This window comes from Panthera onca, chromosome B1 (genome assembly GCF_046562875.1).
Source record: "Panthera onca isolate mPanOnc1 chromosome B1, mPanOnc1 haplotype 2, whole genome shotgun sequence".
Taxonomy (NCBI): domain Eukaryota; kingdom Metazoa; phylum Chordata; class Mammalia; order Carnivora; family Felidae; genus Panthera; species Panthera onca.
In genome coordinates this window covers 190,949,433-190,965,235 of record NC_138342.1, presented here as the reverse complement: position 1 = coordinate 190,965,235, position 15,803 = coordinate 190,949,433, and the positions used below count along the sequence as shown (strand labels likewise).

At 42.9% G+C, this 15,803-nt stretch overlaps 1 protein-coding gene across 14 annotated transcripts in view; it reads left to right on the top strand.

Moving 5' to 3' along the window:
* The window catches only part of TENM3 (teneurin transmembrane protein 3), a 613,263-nt gene that overhangs the window by 521,851 nt on the left and 75,609 nt on the right, over nt 1-15,803 (top strand). For 7 of the 14 annotated variants that reach the window (XM_060652873.3, XM_060652872.3, XM_060652870.3 and 4 more), the window contains one exon: nt 10,853-10,999. In XM_060652873.3, the coding sequence (XP_060508856.1) occupies nt 10,853-10,999 (147 nt within the window). Of the gene's footprint in view, nt 1-8,311; nt 8,339-9,913; nt 9,935-10,852; nt 11,000-15,803 lie in introns of all 14 variants that reach the window. The other 7 variants (XM_060652863.3, XM_078445259.2, XM_078445258.2 and 4 more) reach the window with 3 other exon arrangements.

Sequence of the window (15,803 nt, the reverse complement as noted above, 5' to 3'; positions counted from 1 at the left end):
ACTGACTTACCTGGCTGAAATACAATGACTAATGAGGGAACGCAAAATCTACAAGGACAAGTTGCGATTTGTTCTTTATTCCAAAAAGCTGAATCACGTTTGATTGGCTGTTGTGCGGTAACAAATGATGTCAGCGATGTCTCAGTGATAACGTGTTCACGTCTTTAGTTCAGCAAAATTTAAATTATAACTGATGACTGGACCCATGGTTTGCCAAGATAAGAGTACCAACCGCAGCAACAAGAACAGCTTGAGGAAAATTAATTTATATTGTGAAAGATCGAAGAAAATTGTAACCCATGATAGAAGACTCTACATGCCTCCTTCCAGAATTTAAACTTACTTCGCATTTTTTTCTCGGCTGAAATGAGTAGGCTGACCCATGTGTAGACCGGTACTTGACCAGTACCGGCAAAGTGTAGTGCTCAACATGCAAATGTATTTTTTTTTTTAACATTTGTTTATTTTTGAGAGAGACAGAGTGCGAGTGGGGGAGGGGCAGAGAGAGAGAGACACAGAACTTGAGACACAGAACTTGAAGCTCCAGGCTCCAAGCTGTCAGCACAGCCGACACGGGGCTCAAACCCACAAATCGTGAGATCGTGACCTGAGCCAAAGTCGAGCGCTTAACTGACTGAGCCACCCAGACACCCCCCAAAACCCAAGTTTAAACTTCTGTGCACACTCTTCTGTCACCCACCAATAAAATCTCTGTAAATCACTTTTGATGCATCTATGCATCTATGAGATACATCTATGAGATAGATTTATCTCTGTAAATCACTTTTTTTTAATTTTATTTTTTAATGTTTATTTATTTTTGAGACAGAGACAGACAGAGCATGAACAGGGGAGGGTCAGAGAGAGAGGGAGACACAGAATCTGAAACAGGCTCCAGGCTCTGAGCTGTCAGCACAGAGCCTGACGCGGGGCTCGAACTCACGGACCGCGAGATCATGACCTGAGCCAAAGTCGGACACTTAACCGACTGAGCCACCCAGGCGCCCCTGTAAATCACTTTTGATGCATCTATGATTTATCTATGACTTTCCCAAAAGAAGTTACCATTTGTCCTAGGAGAGGTAAAGATTGTTCAGTTATGTTTTTATTGTTTTTCCTGATATGTTCGAGAAAACCAGTAAGAGGAAGACCCGATGTATTTTGCACAATTATTTACAAGTCTTATTCTGTGCATTTTTCTTAAATATTAAATTTTATGCACAGGCAAAACTAACGCAACCAAGAAATTATATGCATTGCAATTGATCAGATCAGTGGGTTATTTTTATGGTTTCCTGCCACTGGACTGGCTTGGAGCACACAAACACCACCCTAATAATTGGCAAAACCAAGTTCATCGTATCAATTGAAGAGCCGAATAGTCATCTAGCGTGAAAAATATTCGCGTTACCGTTTGTATTGATTAATGTTAAGAGCTGTCTCTGGGTAGTTTCGGTCCCCAGTCAGGGCGCTAAAACATAGCCTGATTATTTTTCAATCTAGGAAATCCTCAGAAAGTGTGGTTTTGTTTATGTCGTGCAGTGAACCCAGACAGGGAGTACAAACGTGCTACTGACGTGGTTACGTGTATGGCCCGGGGGCTGAAGTCGTGCCGTGTGCAAAGACCACCCCAAGCCGGCCGTATCCCACGCTAACCAATGCTCATCTCTTTGCGTGGCTGTGTCCGTGCCAGCGTTAGTGAGTGTGCCGTGTGGACTCTTGAGTGTCCCCGTGCCGCTCCATCATGTGGACGTAGCTCATGGTCAGGCAGGAAATTCTGCGCGGAAGGAAAATACCAAATATTTTTCTATCCGTTACCCTTACAGAGCTTTGCAGCTTCTGATGGCACTTTGCCCAGCAAGGCTAACTTTATAAAATTTGGTTTCTGGCAGAGCACCTTTTCCATAGAACCTATTTTTTTTTTCTGGACTGATTTAAATCAGGGAAAATATTATTTCACTCTTTTAGAAGGTTCTCAGGTTAGTGTTCCAAACTGAAAAGTGGTATTTCGCGTGGGCAGCTGCGCGGAAGAAGCAGTGTATTTGTACAGATACTTTGTTCGCCACATTTCCAACCCACAAAAGGAATAAAATATGTGAAGTTTCAGAAACAATTTATTTGAAACAGGTTGTTTTCAAAAGCGCATTGCCGATTTTAGGGGCGCGAGAGCTCTTTGAAACAACACGTGCACGTGCGCGCGTCCACAAACATACACGAACTGTTTTTCTTTGCTGGCACGGCCTCACTTTCTAGTCGTTACAGTTCAAGTTTAGTGACTCTTCTAAAGAGGATAAAATTCTTGTGATGTTTTATCCTGGTCTTAGATTGAGAATTTTATGGCGAGGGAGAACATATTGTCAGGGGCCCGAGTAAATTGTTTTATGGAATGTAAAATTACATCGCTGCCATAATCCTTTACGACAAGGTAATCCGTAATTGGCAGTGGGCCCCAGTCAAGGAACGTGGAACCAATGGGTGTGCAGCTTGCACACTGATTTAAACACTCACTGGTTGGAATAAATGGATTTAATATGTACTTATTGCAGATTGTTGCTTTTCTGTCATCCTCCAGGAACTGGTAGTGAATAACCTAAGAAGGATACCTACTTACAACTTTAATGAGATACTAATGTGAATCATTTTTTTAAGTCTGTGTCATAAAGAATGAGGAAACACACAATGCTAAATTAAAATGTGTCCTCGATTCCAAGGACGTTGCAGTAATCGCCATAGTGGAGAATATGTCTGTATTTCATTATGTGCCCATCTGATTGAATTATCCTCTCTTGAAGACGGGCCCTTAAGATTTTAATGTTGTAATTAAACTGAGAAATACTTCCAGCTTCCGGATTCGGTGTTATTTGCCTATGTCTGGGCTCTGCCCAGGAGTCCATTCAGTGGCCCAGTGAAAATACTGTTCTGTTTAATACGCTCCAACCAAGCATATTGTCGACAGTGAAAACAATGCGAGCAGTTCATAACCATACGCATCAGCAACTACGTATACACAGACTATTTCTATTTTTCCCTTGGGAGCTGTCTAATGTATATACGACCAACTTGGTTTGCCTTTGTTTCTTCTTTGTGTTTTGAAGAATCCCTTTGACAGTAAAAGGAAAGCAAACTTGGCCTTAATCATATTCTGTGTAGACCTCCAAATATCCCAGTTCTTCCTCAAAGCAGACATATATACTCCTTTGACCTCATATTTAAATGGGCAACTATCTTTAGGATCACCACTCAAAAGATATTTCTTTGTACAGAATTTTACCTTAACTGAACTACCGCTGTCCTTTTGTTGTTCAAACTCACTTGCTTTAAGTTTTTCCTGGTTTTATCCCTCAGTCTTAATATCTTGCCAATTGGTTTTTCCAACTTTGGGTTTTATGAACAGGTTATAGCATATATCATAAAGCTTTCTTGAGTCTACATAAGGTACTCTTACTTATGAAGCTGTGTCAATAGGTTGATATTTCAAATTAGTTTGGATTCTGATCTTCCTTCCTGGGCCCCCCTTTAATTGCCAATGTTGAATTAACGATTTCCACGGGGTTTTTTTTTCGTCTTATGTTTTCATTCAAGTAAATTTATCAACCATTCCATAAACAGATGATGCTTCTAATCTACCTTACGTGGGTACGCCGTTCTGACTCTTGTTGTAAATATAGCTTATTTATTAAGTCTGTGGCCACGGACTGCCTGGTTGGTATTTTGGTGTTGCCACTCGCTAGCATTTTGACCTTGAGGAAGTTATTTCACTGTACCTCGGTTTCTTCATTTGTGAACCAGGGAAGATAATAAAAGTACCTGTTGCCCTGTAGGTGGTGACAGTTAAGTCAGCGTCTCATGTACAGTGCTTGGCATGGTTTTCAGCACCTAGAGTAGCAAATGGTATTTATTGTTAATACTACTGTGTGTAATTGGGTTGGATGGATTGCACGAAGGGAGAGGAACAGGTGCGTGAAGGAGGGGGAGGGTTTAGGAAATGAGGTATTGCTCACACGTGGTTCTTTCTCAAAAAGTATTACTGTTATTCATCATATATCTGTGTCTGTATTATTCAAAGAATTTCTTCAAAAGCTGCAAACACATGTACGACACCCTAGAGCCGCCATAATAAGTACATTTAATCATTTTGTTCAGCAGATATTAAGAATCCCTTGTGAGCCAGCCAGTGGGAATATGGGAATTAGCATGGCCTTGGAGTTGACATTTCTAATGGAGATTTACACATTCGGTCTCCTCTATCTATATATCAATAAAGCCTTGTATTTTTATGGCATCTCTTAATGAATTGATCACAGCTAGTTCTTGATTCAACCCTTCTCCTTTTACATTTGCCCTTGTGATCATACCCCTGGACTTCTTCCATGAGAAGCGCTCAGGGAGAAAAAAAAGGAAGAATCAGATAACCAAAGGAAATGGAGGGAGGAGGGTGCCCATAATTTTGATAGATAAGCAGATGAGGCGACAACCTATAGGTAGAAATTCCAAAAGTGTTGCTATTCCTTTCTAGTCTACACATAAAAACCGTACAGGACTAAATATGAGCAAGGTCCCTCCTAAGGGGCCTTAGACTCCAGATCGTTAGAAAGGGGTACAGACAAGAGTAGATCATTTTGTGTGCACCTCCATTCATCGTCCCCAAAACATGAAGTGGGAAGATACGGTCATCAGGGGCTTTGAAAAGAGAAATCGTTCTTTTTGAAAAGAAGTACCCAGAGGGGAGTCTATGAAAAGGACACAGTACCACTCATTTGCTTTGGTGATCCTGGAGGTTTATGGGCTAATCCTATCACGAAAATATTTGTGATGACCCAAACCTTTCTTCCACATCTGCGGTTTCGCAGAGTCTTTGCCCACCTGATCCAGCAAGTAGACCAGGGACCGCCAACGCGTGGGCTCGAAACCCGACTCGTCGTCTCATGTGTTACGTTCTAGAGATGACTGTGGATCTGAATGTATTCGGAAAGAGAGACAGTAGACAATGAAGACCAAGAAATAGCTCTGACGTCTGAAAGACACTCACTCGTCTGCATTCTGCCATTTACGTCAGATCCACCGGGCCATTTCCCAAGGAAGCCGTGTAGGAGGCAGCTAGGAGACAGCAGAAGCACCCTATGGCCGATGAGAAAGTAGTATCTATTTCCTGTTAGGTCGGGAATAATTGCAAAGTACTTGCGAGCCGGAAGAGGCATGCTGACCGAGATTGCTAGGCTGTGACCTTGCACACATGTCTCTCCCTCTTCAGTCTCTGCATCTGCACTTACTGTATCAGCTGTATTTATATCGCAGGGTTGTGGGAGAGATCAAATGAGAGATAGAGAGCGCTTAGAGCAGTACCTGGCGCAAAGTCAGCCTCTGTTATCATCCTCAGGGAGGAGAGCTGGGATCACGGCACTTCATGTGTGTCCCCTGGATTATCGTGAACCGGGACAGGGACCTGGAGCAGAACGAGAAATTTGGAAATCGTTAATACATCAGACAAGTGTTCACAGTCTACGATTTATAGAACCAGAGCCCATGGAAGAGCTAAAAATCATAGCATTTTGTGTGTGCATTGTGTGCATTGTTTCTCAGGGGAGAGTCTGTAACTCCTGCTACTTTTCTCACTGACCTGAGACCCCAGAAAGATTAAGAATCACTGTCTTACAGGAAATACGGTAATACCCCCCCACCCCCTATTCCCACATGGGTCTTTTTAAAAGATAAATAATTGAAACTCCCGGGAAAGTGTTTTATGAATACAACATTTTACTGGAGAATAGTTTTTTAAAAGGGCTCCATTTTATATGTCTGGCACTCATTTTTATAAGAGTTTTCTTCTATAAAACAAATTTGAAACTTTTGGTGAGTAGGTCTAATAGGAAGGACTTGGGTTTTGGTGTCAGAATACACTCATTCGTTTTCAAAGAAATTTTTTTGCAACTTAATGTGCATTTCAGCAACTGTTAGGAATATTAATTTTTAAATATACTGTATTATTTTTACGATTATTGTTCCTAATGGCTTCGTACGACGTGCCTGCATTTTTCTGATTATTTCCTGTCGTGGCTTATCTAATGATGTTTTTATTGTTGCAATTATGATTTTTAATAATCATTTGAACCCCATCTATCGACATCTCCTTTTAACATCTTTATTCTGCAGCACGAGCCTTTTGTGGTAGTGTCAGAAATGTTAATCTTCAAGGACAAAATACACGTGGTGGTTTTTACCCCTTTTCTCCATTAGTTTTAAACTAACACCTCACAGTTATTCCCTAGGATATAAAATGCAAATGTCAAATCTTAGTGTCTCTTTCTCAGTACAGATATTATTCTTTTGGTTGGGTTTTAACCGTTTGCAAAATTTATTTATGTTAAGCATTTTTCATATTTAAAGTGGCATATGAATTTTAACCTGCTATACATTTTAAATATATTTTCTGATTTCATCACCACTTTTGTTGTTCTCTTGACCTGATGAGAAACCTGCCGTTACTTTTAATCAAACCACTGTTTTGTGTAATTGATTGTTTGCTAAGATAATGGGATTGGCGGGATTAGAAATAATTCATTCCTCCTTTCAAACTACTAATCCAGATCAGAATTAATTACATTCCTTATTTTGGTTGCATTAACTGAAGTGGACCCAATGTAAAAGCAAACAGCTCTCCAGCTAGATCCGCGTGATGACTTTTTATAAATTCAGAATTCCTCCAAAAGTACTACCCTATCTGAATTGGAAACTCCAGAGTTTTTAAAGGCACTTTGTTTCTGTTTAGATCATCAGTGGAGCTATTATGAGGCTCTCCTAGATTATATAGTGTTTGGAAGGGATTATTGAGAAGTTACATGAATGATGTTATCCAATGGTACGTTTTTGCTTTAACGTTTGAAAATAGAATTGTTTTATTAAGTTATAATTTCCGAGTAGTACCTGAGAGTGTTGCCTCACCTTAATTTCCCCTGCAGTATGTTGTCAATTAGTTATGAACACACTTATTTTTAAATGCAATTCAGAAGCCTCTAATGGAGTCCTGTGGCAACATGAAGAATCCTTTTACATCCACGGGCACACATGTGTCAGAAGCGTTTACGGTTTTGTTTCTGCACACGACAGAACTACCAAACCTGTTAGAGCTTAAATCATTCTGTTAGGAGTTCGGTTTTCACTTGCATGTGTCAGTAACAAAAAATAATCAACAGAAGCATCTTTGAAAAGCAATTTTAGATCATTAAAGATGTATGAATTTTGACAAAGCAGGCAGATTTCAGGCTTATTAAGAATATATTACGTCTCTCTGCTGGTGAAGCCCAAGAGAGGTATTTCTGCCTATGTTCAAGAGAAAAGGTGTAGCCTCATTGTAACCTCATGAAAGATTAAATGGACAGGTCCAGTGAAAGACTCCAGTCTTAATCCTGTTTCTACAGAGCGGTTGTGAGAAACAGCTTATTCCAGGCTGGATCCTGAAAAGAAACAGGACCTTGGAACAGTCTGTATTTCCTCACGGACTGACCACGTATGCGATGCGTCACTGCCCATCCTCTGTGTGGTCAAGGGCTGCTGGGTAATCATTCTCTGCACAGTGTACACGTGCCTTTTTCATAGTATAGTAAGTTTGCTCCATTTGCTCAAGGATTCAAAATAACCTCCCTTTTTTGTTTATTCAACGCGGAAGTTTGATAATATGTAAATCCACAAGTCATTCGAGACAGAAGGTGAGGGAAGCACGATTTCTGTGGGTTCATCTCTCAGGTTGAAGAAAGACAGCATCAGAACACGCGTAAATGGTTCCTCCAGGGCTCCCGTGTGGTCCTTTTCGCCCTTCATTGTGCAACCCTTACGAAACTGCTTTGCTAAAAACGAACTTGGAAACGTTAGAATTGTTTTCTACCCCTGCTAAAAGTTTCTTTGTGGGCCTCATAGTTGTAAATTTCCCAACTTCTTTAGTGAAAAGAGCCCTCGCCGTTGTAAATTTCCCAATTTCGTAAGTACAAAGAATTAATTCCATTTGTTCTCCTTAGCCATTAAAGGATAATCTCAAGACGGAGCAGGGTGGGGGCATTCCAACTCACCTGGGAAAGGTAGTGTTACCTGCATACTGTCCTTGCACATGCGGAGTGTTTCCTGGAATCATGACCACATGAGCTGAAACGTGGATATATTGCAGTGTTAGAAGATCATGAAGTACATCTCTGTCGTGTGATGTGAATCTTATGTCGGCTGCAGCTACTCAATTTGCATGTAAATTCTGAAAATTTCCTTGTCCCATGTGACACTTCTGAAATGTCTGTCTGTTCTTTTTTTTCCCTTTTAATTTCTCAAGCTCACTATTTGGATAAGATAGTTAAAGGTACTGTATACTTGCTCTTTGTTGACATATCTCCATATATATCTCTATATAACTGTGTATCAGATCATACTAGGTATGAAATTAGACTGTTTCTCATGCATATTTTTGTAAATTATAAATGAGGCTTACATTATGTGAAATGCCTTGGATTTAAAGGACTGAGACTTCAGTGTCTGTGTCTCATTTTTATAATTTTGGGTTATCACAGATTTCATCCCTATGTAAGAGCATTAGTTTTCACTGGAACCAAAAACTGAAGATAACAGTATATTTGCTGTTTTTTGTTTATGTTTCTTTCTTTCTTTTTTTTTTTTTTTCCTTAAGAGCTTCGCTGTTGGCAGTTCAGCTAATGAGCCTTAAATTCTGCCTTGAAGAATCACAAACGCTTACTCTCTTATCACAGAATAAGAAATTGTCAATCTAAAGAAGATTCTAGATAATATATGTTGAGAGCAATCTCATTTATCCTTATATGGAAACTTCTTTGGCTTCTTCTAAATGTTTCAAAATATATGTGATATCATAATTTATGTTCTGTTATTTTCTGAGAAACAACAAAATTACCGTGCATTCCGTAAAACAGAAATGATAACATGGCTCAGCAGAAAACAGCAGATTCTCGTCTCTTCAGTTCTCGTAGAAATAGGTGGAAAATATTTTTTCAGAAGAGAAAACTCCCTCCCCCTTTCTCCTCAGATTACCTATTTTCTATTCCTTGTTTGTGCTTTTCATTAGAATATGACAATATTCATGGCAATATCCGGGCTTTCATATAATAACTCTTGGGTGCGTGCAGTCAGCTGCGGCACCTGTCAGTGGGACGATTAAATCTTCCTTTGTCGTTAAAAATAAAACAAAAACATTTGGAAGGAAAATTCACCTTTTAGGTATTGAAAATCCATAAATGCAGATGGTAATTGTCTGAAAGAAAAGAAGCAGCAGAATTAATCCTATCCTGACCTGATGGTATCCATAAGTATAATTTCATTTTACCCTGCCACAAGAGACTGTCAGAACACTCTTCTATTAGCTCTAATCTTAAGAGACAGACTGTCTCTTGGAGATATTTTCATTTCAAGTGCCACAGTGGAGGAGGGGAAACCGATATATGAATAATTCTTTTAATACAGACATAAAACAAACATCTTTAAACAGATCGTTCCCTTAAATTTCGTCACCGAGACAAGAGTAGCATTCTAATTCTAAGAAGCCGGGTAACAAACCCCAGTGGCTATAGCAAGCACTTTGGGCCACTATGTATTTCGCGCCAAATTATGAATAATTCAGTCCAAAGAGTTCTGATTAATAGCCCATTATTCTTATAATTTTGGAGCATTTCTATCCTTGTTTCTGTCAGTGTCCCATCACACTCATAGACCAGAACACCAGAGACCGGAATTTACCTAAGTGTCATCCTCATAAACAGATCATTTGGCTGCCAGATATCATCAGTAGGAAGTGGCAAAAATTGTTTTTTTTTTTTTTAATGTCATGTTAGACTGAAACAATTATAGATTTTGGATATATTAAATTATTTTAATTGTTTCCCAAATTTTCCCTCCTTGCCCATAAAAGCAGACAAGATAGGATATAAAGGTAACAGCATAAAAGCCTTAGGGAGATTGTCACAAAATATCACTCTTCGCTATCTGTCTTGAAGCACGTCACTACCGTGTTTTTGTTCAGTCTCTCAATGTTTTATTGTGGTCCTTATGGTATTTCATTTTGTCCGTCCTAAGTAATCAAATATGCACAGCTATTACATTTAGTTGGAAATCCTGTCGGTCCTGTCCCATCCGTATGCAGCCTGAATCCTGATGTTTGTTAGAATAGACGCTAAAGCTGCTTCACTATTTCCTGGGCTTTGCTTATTCTGTGAAAAGGAATGTACTCTTGGCATAAAGTATAGTCATCAATCCTGGCCTATACTTTGTGCACCTATTTAATGCACTGTAATTTCACATGAAGGTACGGCAACTCTGAGGCCAGATAAAATTAACGTTCTCTTGTTAACATCGTTCGCGTCCTCATACCGGCTTCCGTGCTTCTGAATTTAGAGGGAATTTTTTAAAGCAACAAGGTGCTTTAAGAAGGCACGTCCTGATGAGTGACCGCTACCGTTTACAACAGATCGAAAATCTATGCCAGGGATTCTGAAATTACCTTGTCGAGGTGCTTTTTCACACCATACAATCAACCTTGCTGCTTTGCCAAAGGAAAAAAAAAAAAATTAAGTTAATTTTGTCTGGCCCGCAGCTAGTTAGTGGATTGTCGCATATATTTCTGTCCTGCACAGGTAAGTGGTGTCTCAAGGGTCAGGCCAATCAAAGATGCCACTTGGATAAGAATTAGATTCCTTAGAGACTGTTGCTGTTTCTATCCATGTGCAATTACAGTATTTGTGCTGTTTACAAAGGCCTGTTCCCACTAAGTGTCCCTTATCTGTTTATTTCAGGTGCGAAAACGTTCAATCCTCAAATCGCTTGTGTTTTCCTTCTTTGTCTCCTTTGACAGAGGGTTGTCCTGGTCTGTGCAACAGTAATGGGAGATGCACGCTGGACCAAAACGGCTGGCATTGTGTCTGCCAGCCAGGGTGGAGAGGAGCGGGATGTGATGTGGCCATGGAGACTCTCTGCACAGACAGTAAGGACAACGAAGGAGGTAAGCGATGCCGAGCGTGAAAACGAGCGCGCGCCAGAGCGCGGGTTCGTAAGTTACACAGTTACCCGGGTGCCAAAAAAACCCGATCCCCGTACGTGACGTGGACTGAAAACCACAGGCGCGCCGATAGAGTGATTTTGCTGTTTTCTCTGAAACAAATGCAAGCGGATTCTCATCCAGGGAAAAGGCAAGGGAACCACGCTGCTTACTATATGAAGTCCGTTGTTCTCCGTTGCGTTGCCTCACCTCCAGGTGACGACTCTCCTCACCACAGCGCAGGCAGTGTTTTAATAACTAAACGTTCCAAAACAACGCGGGGCACTTCGCAGGCTCTCCGGATGAAAGGCGGGGGTGGAGAAAAGTCAAATAGGAAGGAAAGAAAACAATCTCCCTGAAGCTGCGTTCTCGGCGTCTTTTCATCCTAAACGTCACAGCCGGCTAGAGAATCGCCATAGGCCACCCAGTGTAGGCCCTTGGTTAAGAAATCATTCTTTCCCCTGTTGCGCCCATCCTTCCATCCTCCGTGCTACTGTCTTCCAATTTCGGGAGGATAAGGAGGGAGAGCTGGGGATTACTTCTCCGGCGGTAAAACAGGTGCACCTGACAGCTGCTGAGTTTGGGCATAGCCTTAGGACTGAGTTTTCGGAGGGATTCGGTTCCTATCGGGGGCTCCGCGGTCCCTTGCTCTGTGAGTGAGGATGGTTGCCTACCCGCTCCTTCGTTCCACCTGCTCTTTAGGGAATGTCCACGTGAGCAGTAGAGTGTGGGGAAAGGTGCAGGTTTAGGAGACAGATCTTCACTCTGCCCGGTGCCTACGAGACTTGACAATTGCTTCATCTGTAAAATAGCAACAGTAGAGTTTGGTCAAGGACTGAGGGAGAGCCTGTATGCAAGGTATTTAGCATGCGGCACGCACGTAGTAAGTCGTAAGTAGCAGCCGCTGTTACTCAGTCTTCCTTTTGCTTTCATCTGGCCTCGTTGAAATTCATAGGAGGTTGTCAGGGAAGATTTAACGGTCTTTTCTTTCCTGCATAGAGTGGACCTAAGTACTGTTCTCTAGGAAGCAGAGTGACCAGAACCAACCCTCAACCTCCCCATCACGCACATGCACACACGTACACATGCACACACACATACAGGCATGTGGACAGACACGCACATGCACAAACACAGGCACGTGCACAGACATTCACACACAAGCACACGTGCACATGCACGCAGACATGTGGACACACACATGCACACACACAGGCACAGCATGCACACACACACACACACACATGCACACACTAGCTTGTGCCTACCGCCATTCTCAAGCCAAATGTTGTTTGTGCCTCGTCTTCCTGACAACGGCTGCCATTCTCCCCTTAGTTGCTAGCAGACTCTTCAGTTTTTCCCTATTTTTTTTAACCTGGACCGTCTAGAAATTTGAGCCACAATTTTCAGCCAAAGCCTCTTTTCCTTTTTCTCCTGATAGATATGGTGGTCCTTAGCCCTCAGAGCCTTTTCTGCCTAATGATACCTTGTCGCCTCCATCCCCCTTAACCGTGCGCTTTGTAGGAATGGCAGCCTTAATCCTCTCCCACCGCAGCCCAGATGACAGCTTTCCTCCCTGCTTTTCCCCAAGAAGCCCCTGCCCCATTGTTTTCTGTTGCCTGGGGAGGGAGGAGAGCCCTTCTCTCCCTCCTTGATCGTATATTCCAGGTTTTGTCTTCTAAAAGGAGACTGCACCGAGGAGGTTACGGACTCTCTCCGAGGGAAGCAACTGGCAGGGCTGGGTCTGCAGAGACGTGGCAGAGTAATTTAGGGGCTAATCACCTCTTTAGTGTGGTTATCAGCCAAGGAGGCTTTTCCCTTGCCTCAAAATGTATCAGCCGCGAATTGGCCTGTTCCCCCTTTGTTTATTCTCATTAGCATGAAACCATGCTATCTCTAGGCTTCCCTCTCCAAGGAGAAACCTGAGCCGACGGAAGACCTCTTGTGGATTCTTTCCTTATCTCCTATAATTTGTATTTCTGTCCCTAACCTAATTTTGTTGATCTTGGGAGAAGGTAGCTCAAGGCCAGCTGTATTATACCCGGAGATCTTAACCCGGGTGCCTTATAGCCTAAGCTACACGGTTCTTTGAACTGAAGCGGGGACTACGTGAATAGAGACGAGTCAAGACACATAAGCTGGCCAGTACGCGGGCTGTCGTTATCATGATGTGAGGTCAGTACAGCAGAACGTTTAAAATAAGGACCGTACCTGAAATGTCAAGACGTGTGCTCACTCGTGCTGCTATAGATCCGTTGCTCAAAGTCTGTTGGTCAAACGATGAATGAGCCAGAAAGTAGCTAAGTGACTGAGGAAGGACAGCAGATGACGAGGCTGATTTGGCCCTGGCCCGCATGTCATACAAATAGCTGTTAGTTCAGCCTGTGCAACATTATACGACACAAGAACAAAGAAGATTGCTTCGTATCCCCAGAACTAAAGAAGGAAGATACATGAAAAAATTTTTAGAGGGGCGCCCGGGGTCACTCAGTCAGTGAAGCGTCCAACTTTTGGTGTCAGCTCAGGTCATGATCTCACAGTTCGTGGGTTCGAGCCCCGTGTCAGGCTCTGTGCTGGCAGCGTGGAGCCTGCTTGGGCTTCTCTCTCTCTCTTCCCCTCTCTCTCTCTGCCCCTCCCCCATGCACACTGTCTCTGTCTCTCTCAAATAAGTAAACCTAATTTTTTTTTTTTTTAGAAAGGACAACACATTTGGGGAGATAGTGGCATTTTTTTCTTAGATCAAGCATCTTCCTTTCTCTCTAAAACGTACTTTTCTTGGGGCGCCTGGGTAGCTCAGTCGGTTAAGCGTCCGACTTCGGCTCAGGTCATGATCTCACAGTTCGTGAGTTCCAGCCCCGCGTCGGGCTCTGTGCTGACAGCACAGAGTCTGGAGCCTGCTTCACATTCTGTGTCTCCCTCTCTTTCTGCCCCTTCCCTGCTCATTCTCTTTCTCTGTCTCAAAAATAAATAAACATTAAAAAAAATTTTTTTTTAAATAAATAAATAAAACGTACTTTTCTTTACCAAATCCGGCTTGACCCATCCGCTGCCTAAGCCTACGGATCCTCAAAATCTAGATCTCACGAAACAGGTGTTCATCTTTGCCCACAGAGCCCGACTGGCCCTTTATGTCTCTAAGATGCATAAGAGACTGCAGTCTTATGAGAGAATTCTTCAGGAGGCCCGGAAGGAAGAGACTACCAATAAAATGGGTTGCAGGAATCTCTCTTTAGCCACTCCCCTGACACCCACACGGTCGTGGGAGGTGACTCTCCTGTTCGGTTGGACCCGGTTTCTTTAAGGCTCAAACACTTGTCATGCATGTAAGGCCACCAGCCTTTCAGAACTAAGGGCAGTGTTTTACCTACAGTACAGGCCCTGACAAAGATCCCGACTCTTAATGGAGTCAACCAGGCTCCTCCCCAACATGCTTCTCAAATCTAGCTCCAGGTATCAAACAGAGGTTGTTAGGGAAGATCTTCTGGACAAAGGCAGGCAGTGGAATGGAAGATTTTTAAATTTTTTTTTTTTTTTAATTTTTTTTTTTTTTCAACATTTATTTATTTTTGGGACAGAGAGAGACAGAGCATGAACGGGGGAGGGGCAGAGAGAGAGGGAGACACAGAATCAGAAACAGGCTCCAGGCTCTGAGCCATCAGCCCAGAGCCCGACGCGGGGCTCGAACTCACGGACCGCGAGATCGTGACCTGGCTGAAGTCGGACGCCCAACCGACTGCGCCACCCAGGCGCCCCTGGAATGGAAGATTTTTAAGTCACCCGGTGGAAGTGACAAACGAATGGTCGCTGGACCGGTAATTGTGCATAACATCTCCTAATGGAGCGTGTAGACACTTTGGAAACCACGACACTAGATCCTGCCCTCGCTGAGGAAGCTTTCCGAGCAAAGGATCAGCAGTGCATGGCCGGCCTTGGCTCACGAAGACTTCTCCGACGCTTCCTTCACCTGCAAAGTTAACCTCCCTCGGGCTCAGCCGTTGCCCATTCCTATCCCAGAACTCGCTCTGATGGTGAAGTTGCTAAGATCAGAGAGAGGGCAGGTGAAGAGCTGGGAACGGGTCGCCCTGAAGTGCTGCGCGACCTGGGCTGGGGTGTCAGACCAGGACCCTGTTTTGCCTCGTTCCGTAGGTTCTGGAGTGTCTCCATTAGCCTCTGAAACGGCCCCTCGCTGTGGAACACGGGCTGTACCCTAGGCTTTCACCTTCCCCTCTGCTGGGATAGCCTTTGCATTCCTTATTGTCACCAGGAAAGACTCTTTGGTTGCATGTGATAGAAATTCCACTCAAACGGACCTAAGCTTTTAAAAAAGAAAAACTTAATTAGCTTATATCACTGAAAAACTCAGAGATCACTGCACCTGGGTGTTGACACAATGGTAACAGAAGTCTGGGCTAATTCATCTGTCAGCTCTGCTCCGTGCCACGGTGGTACCACTGTCTGACTGTGTCTTCCCCGGAATGACCCCCAGCGGCTCTAGGTTTACGTTGCACAGCATGATAACCCCAGTACAAGGAGACAACCTTGTTCGGTGGTTACTGCGGCCTGGGTGTGAGCCTGACCCTCATCGGCCCGAAGTATGTCCCCTGCCCAAAGGAAAGTTGAGATTCTGTCCCCAGAAGAGAGGGGTGTGGATGCTGGATAGACAGAAGGAACAGATTCCACTACACGGATATTAATAGCTGTCCACAGCATTTAGTTTTAGGATAACCAGGGAATATGCACCAATAACTATTTCATATAACGAATAGAT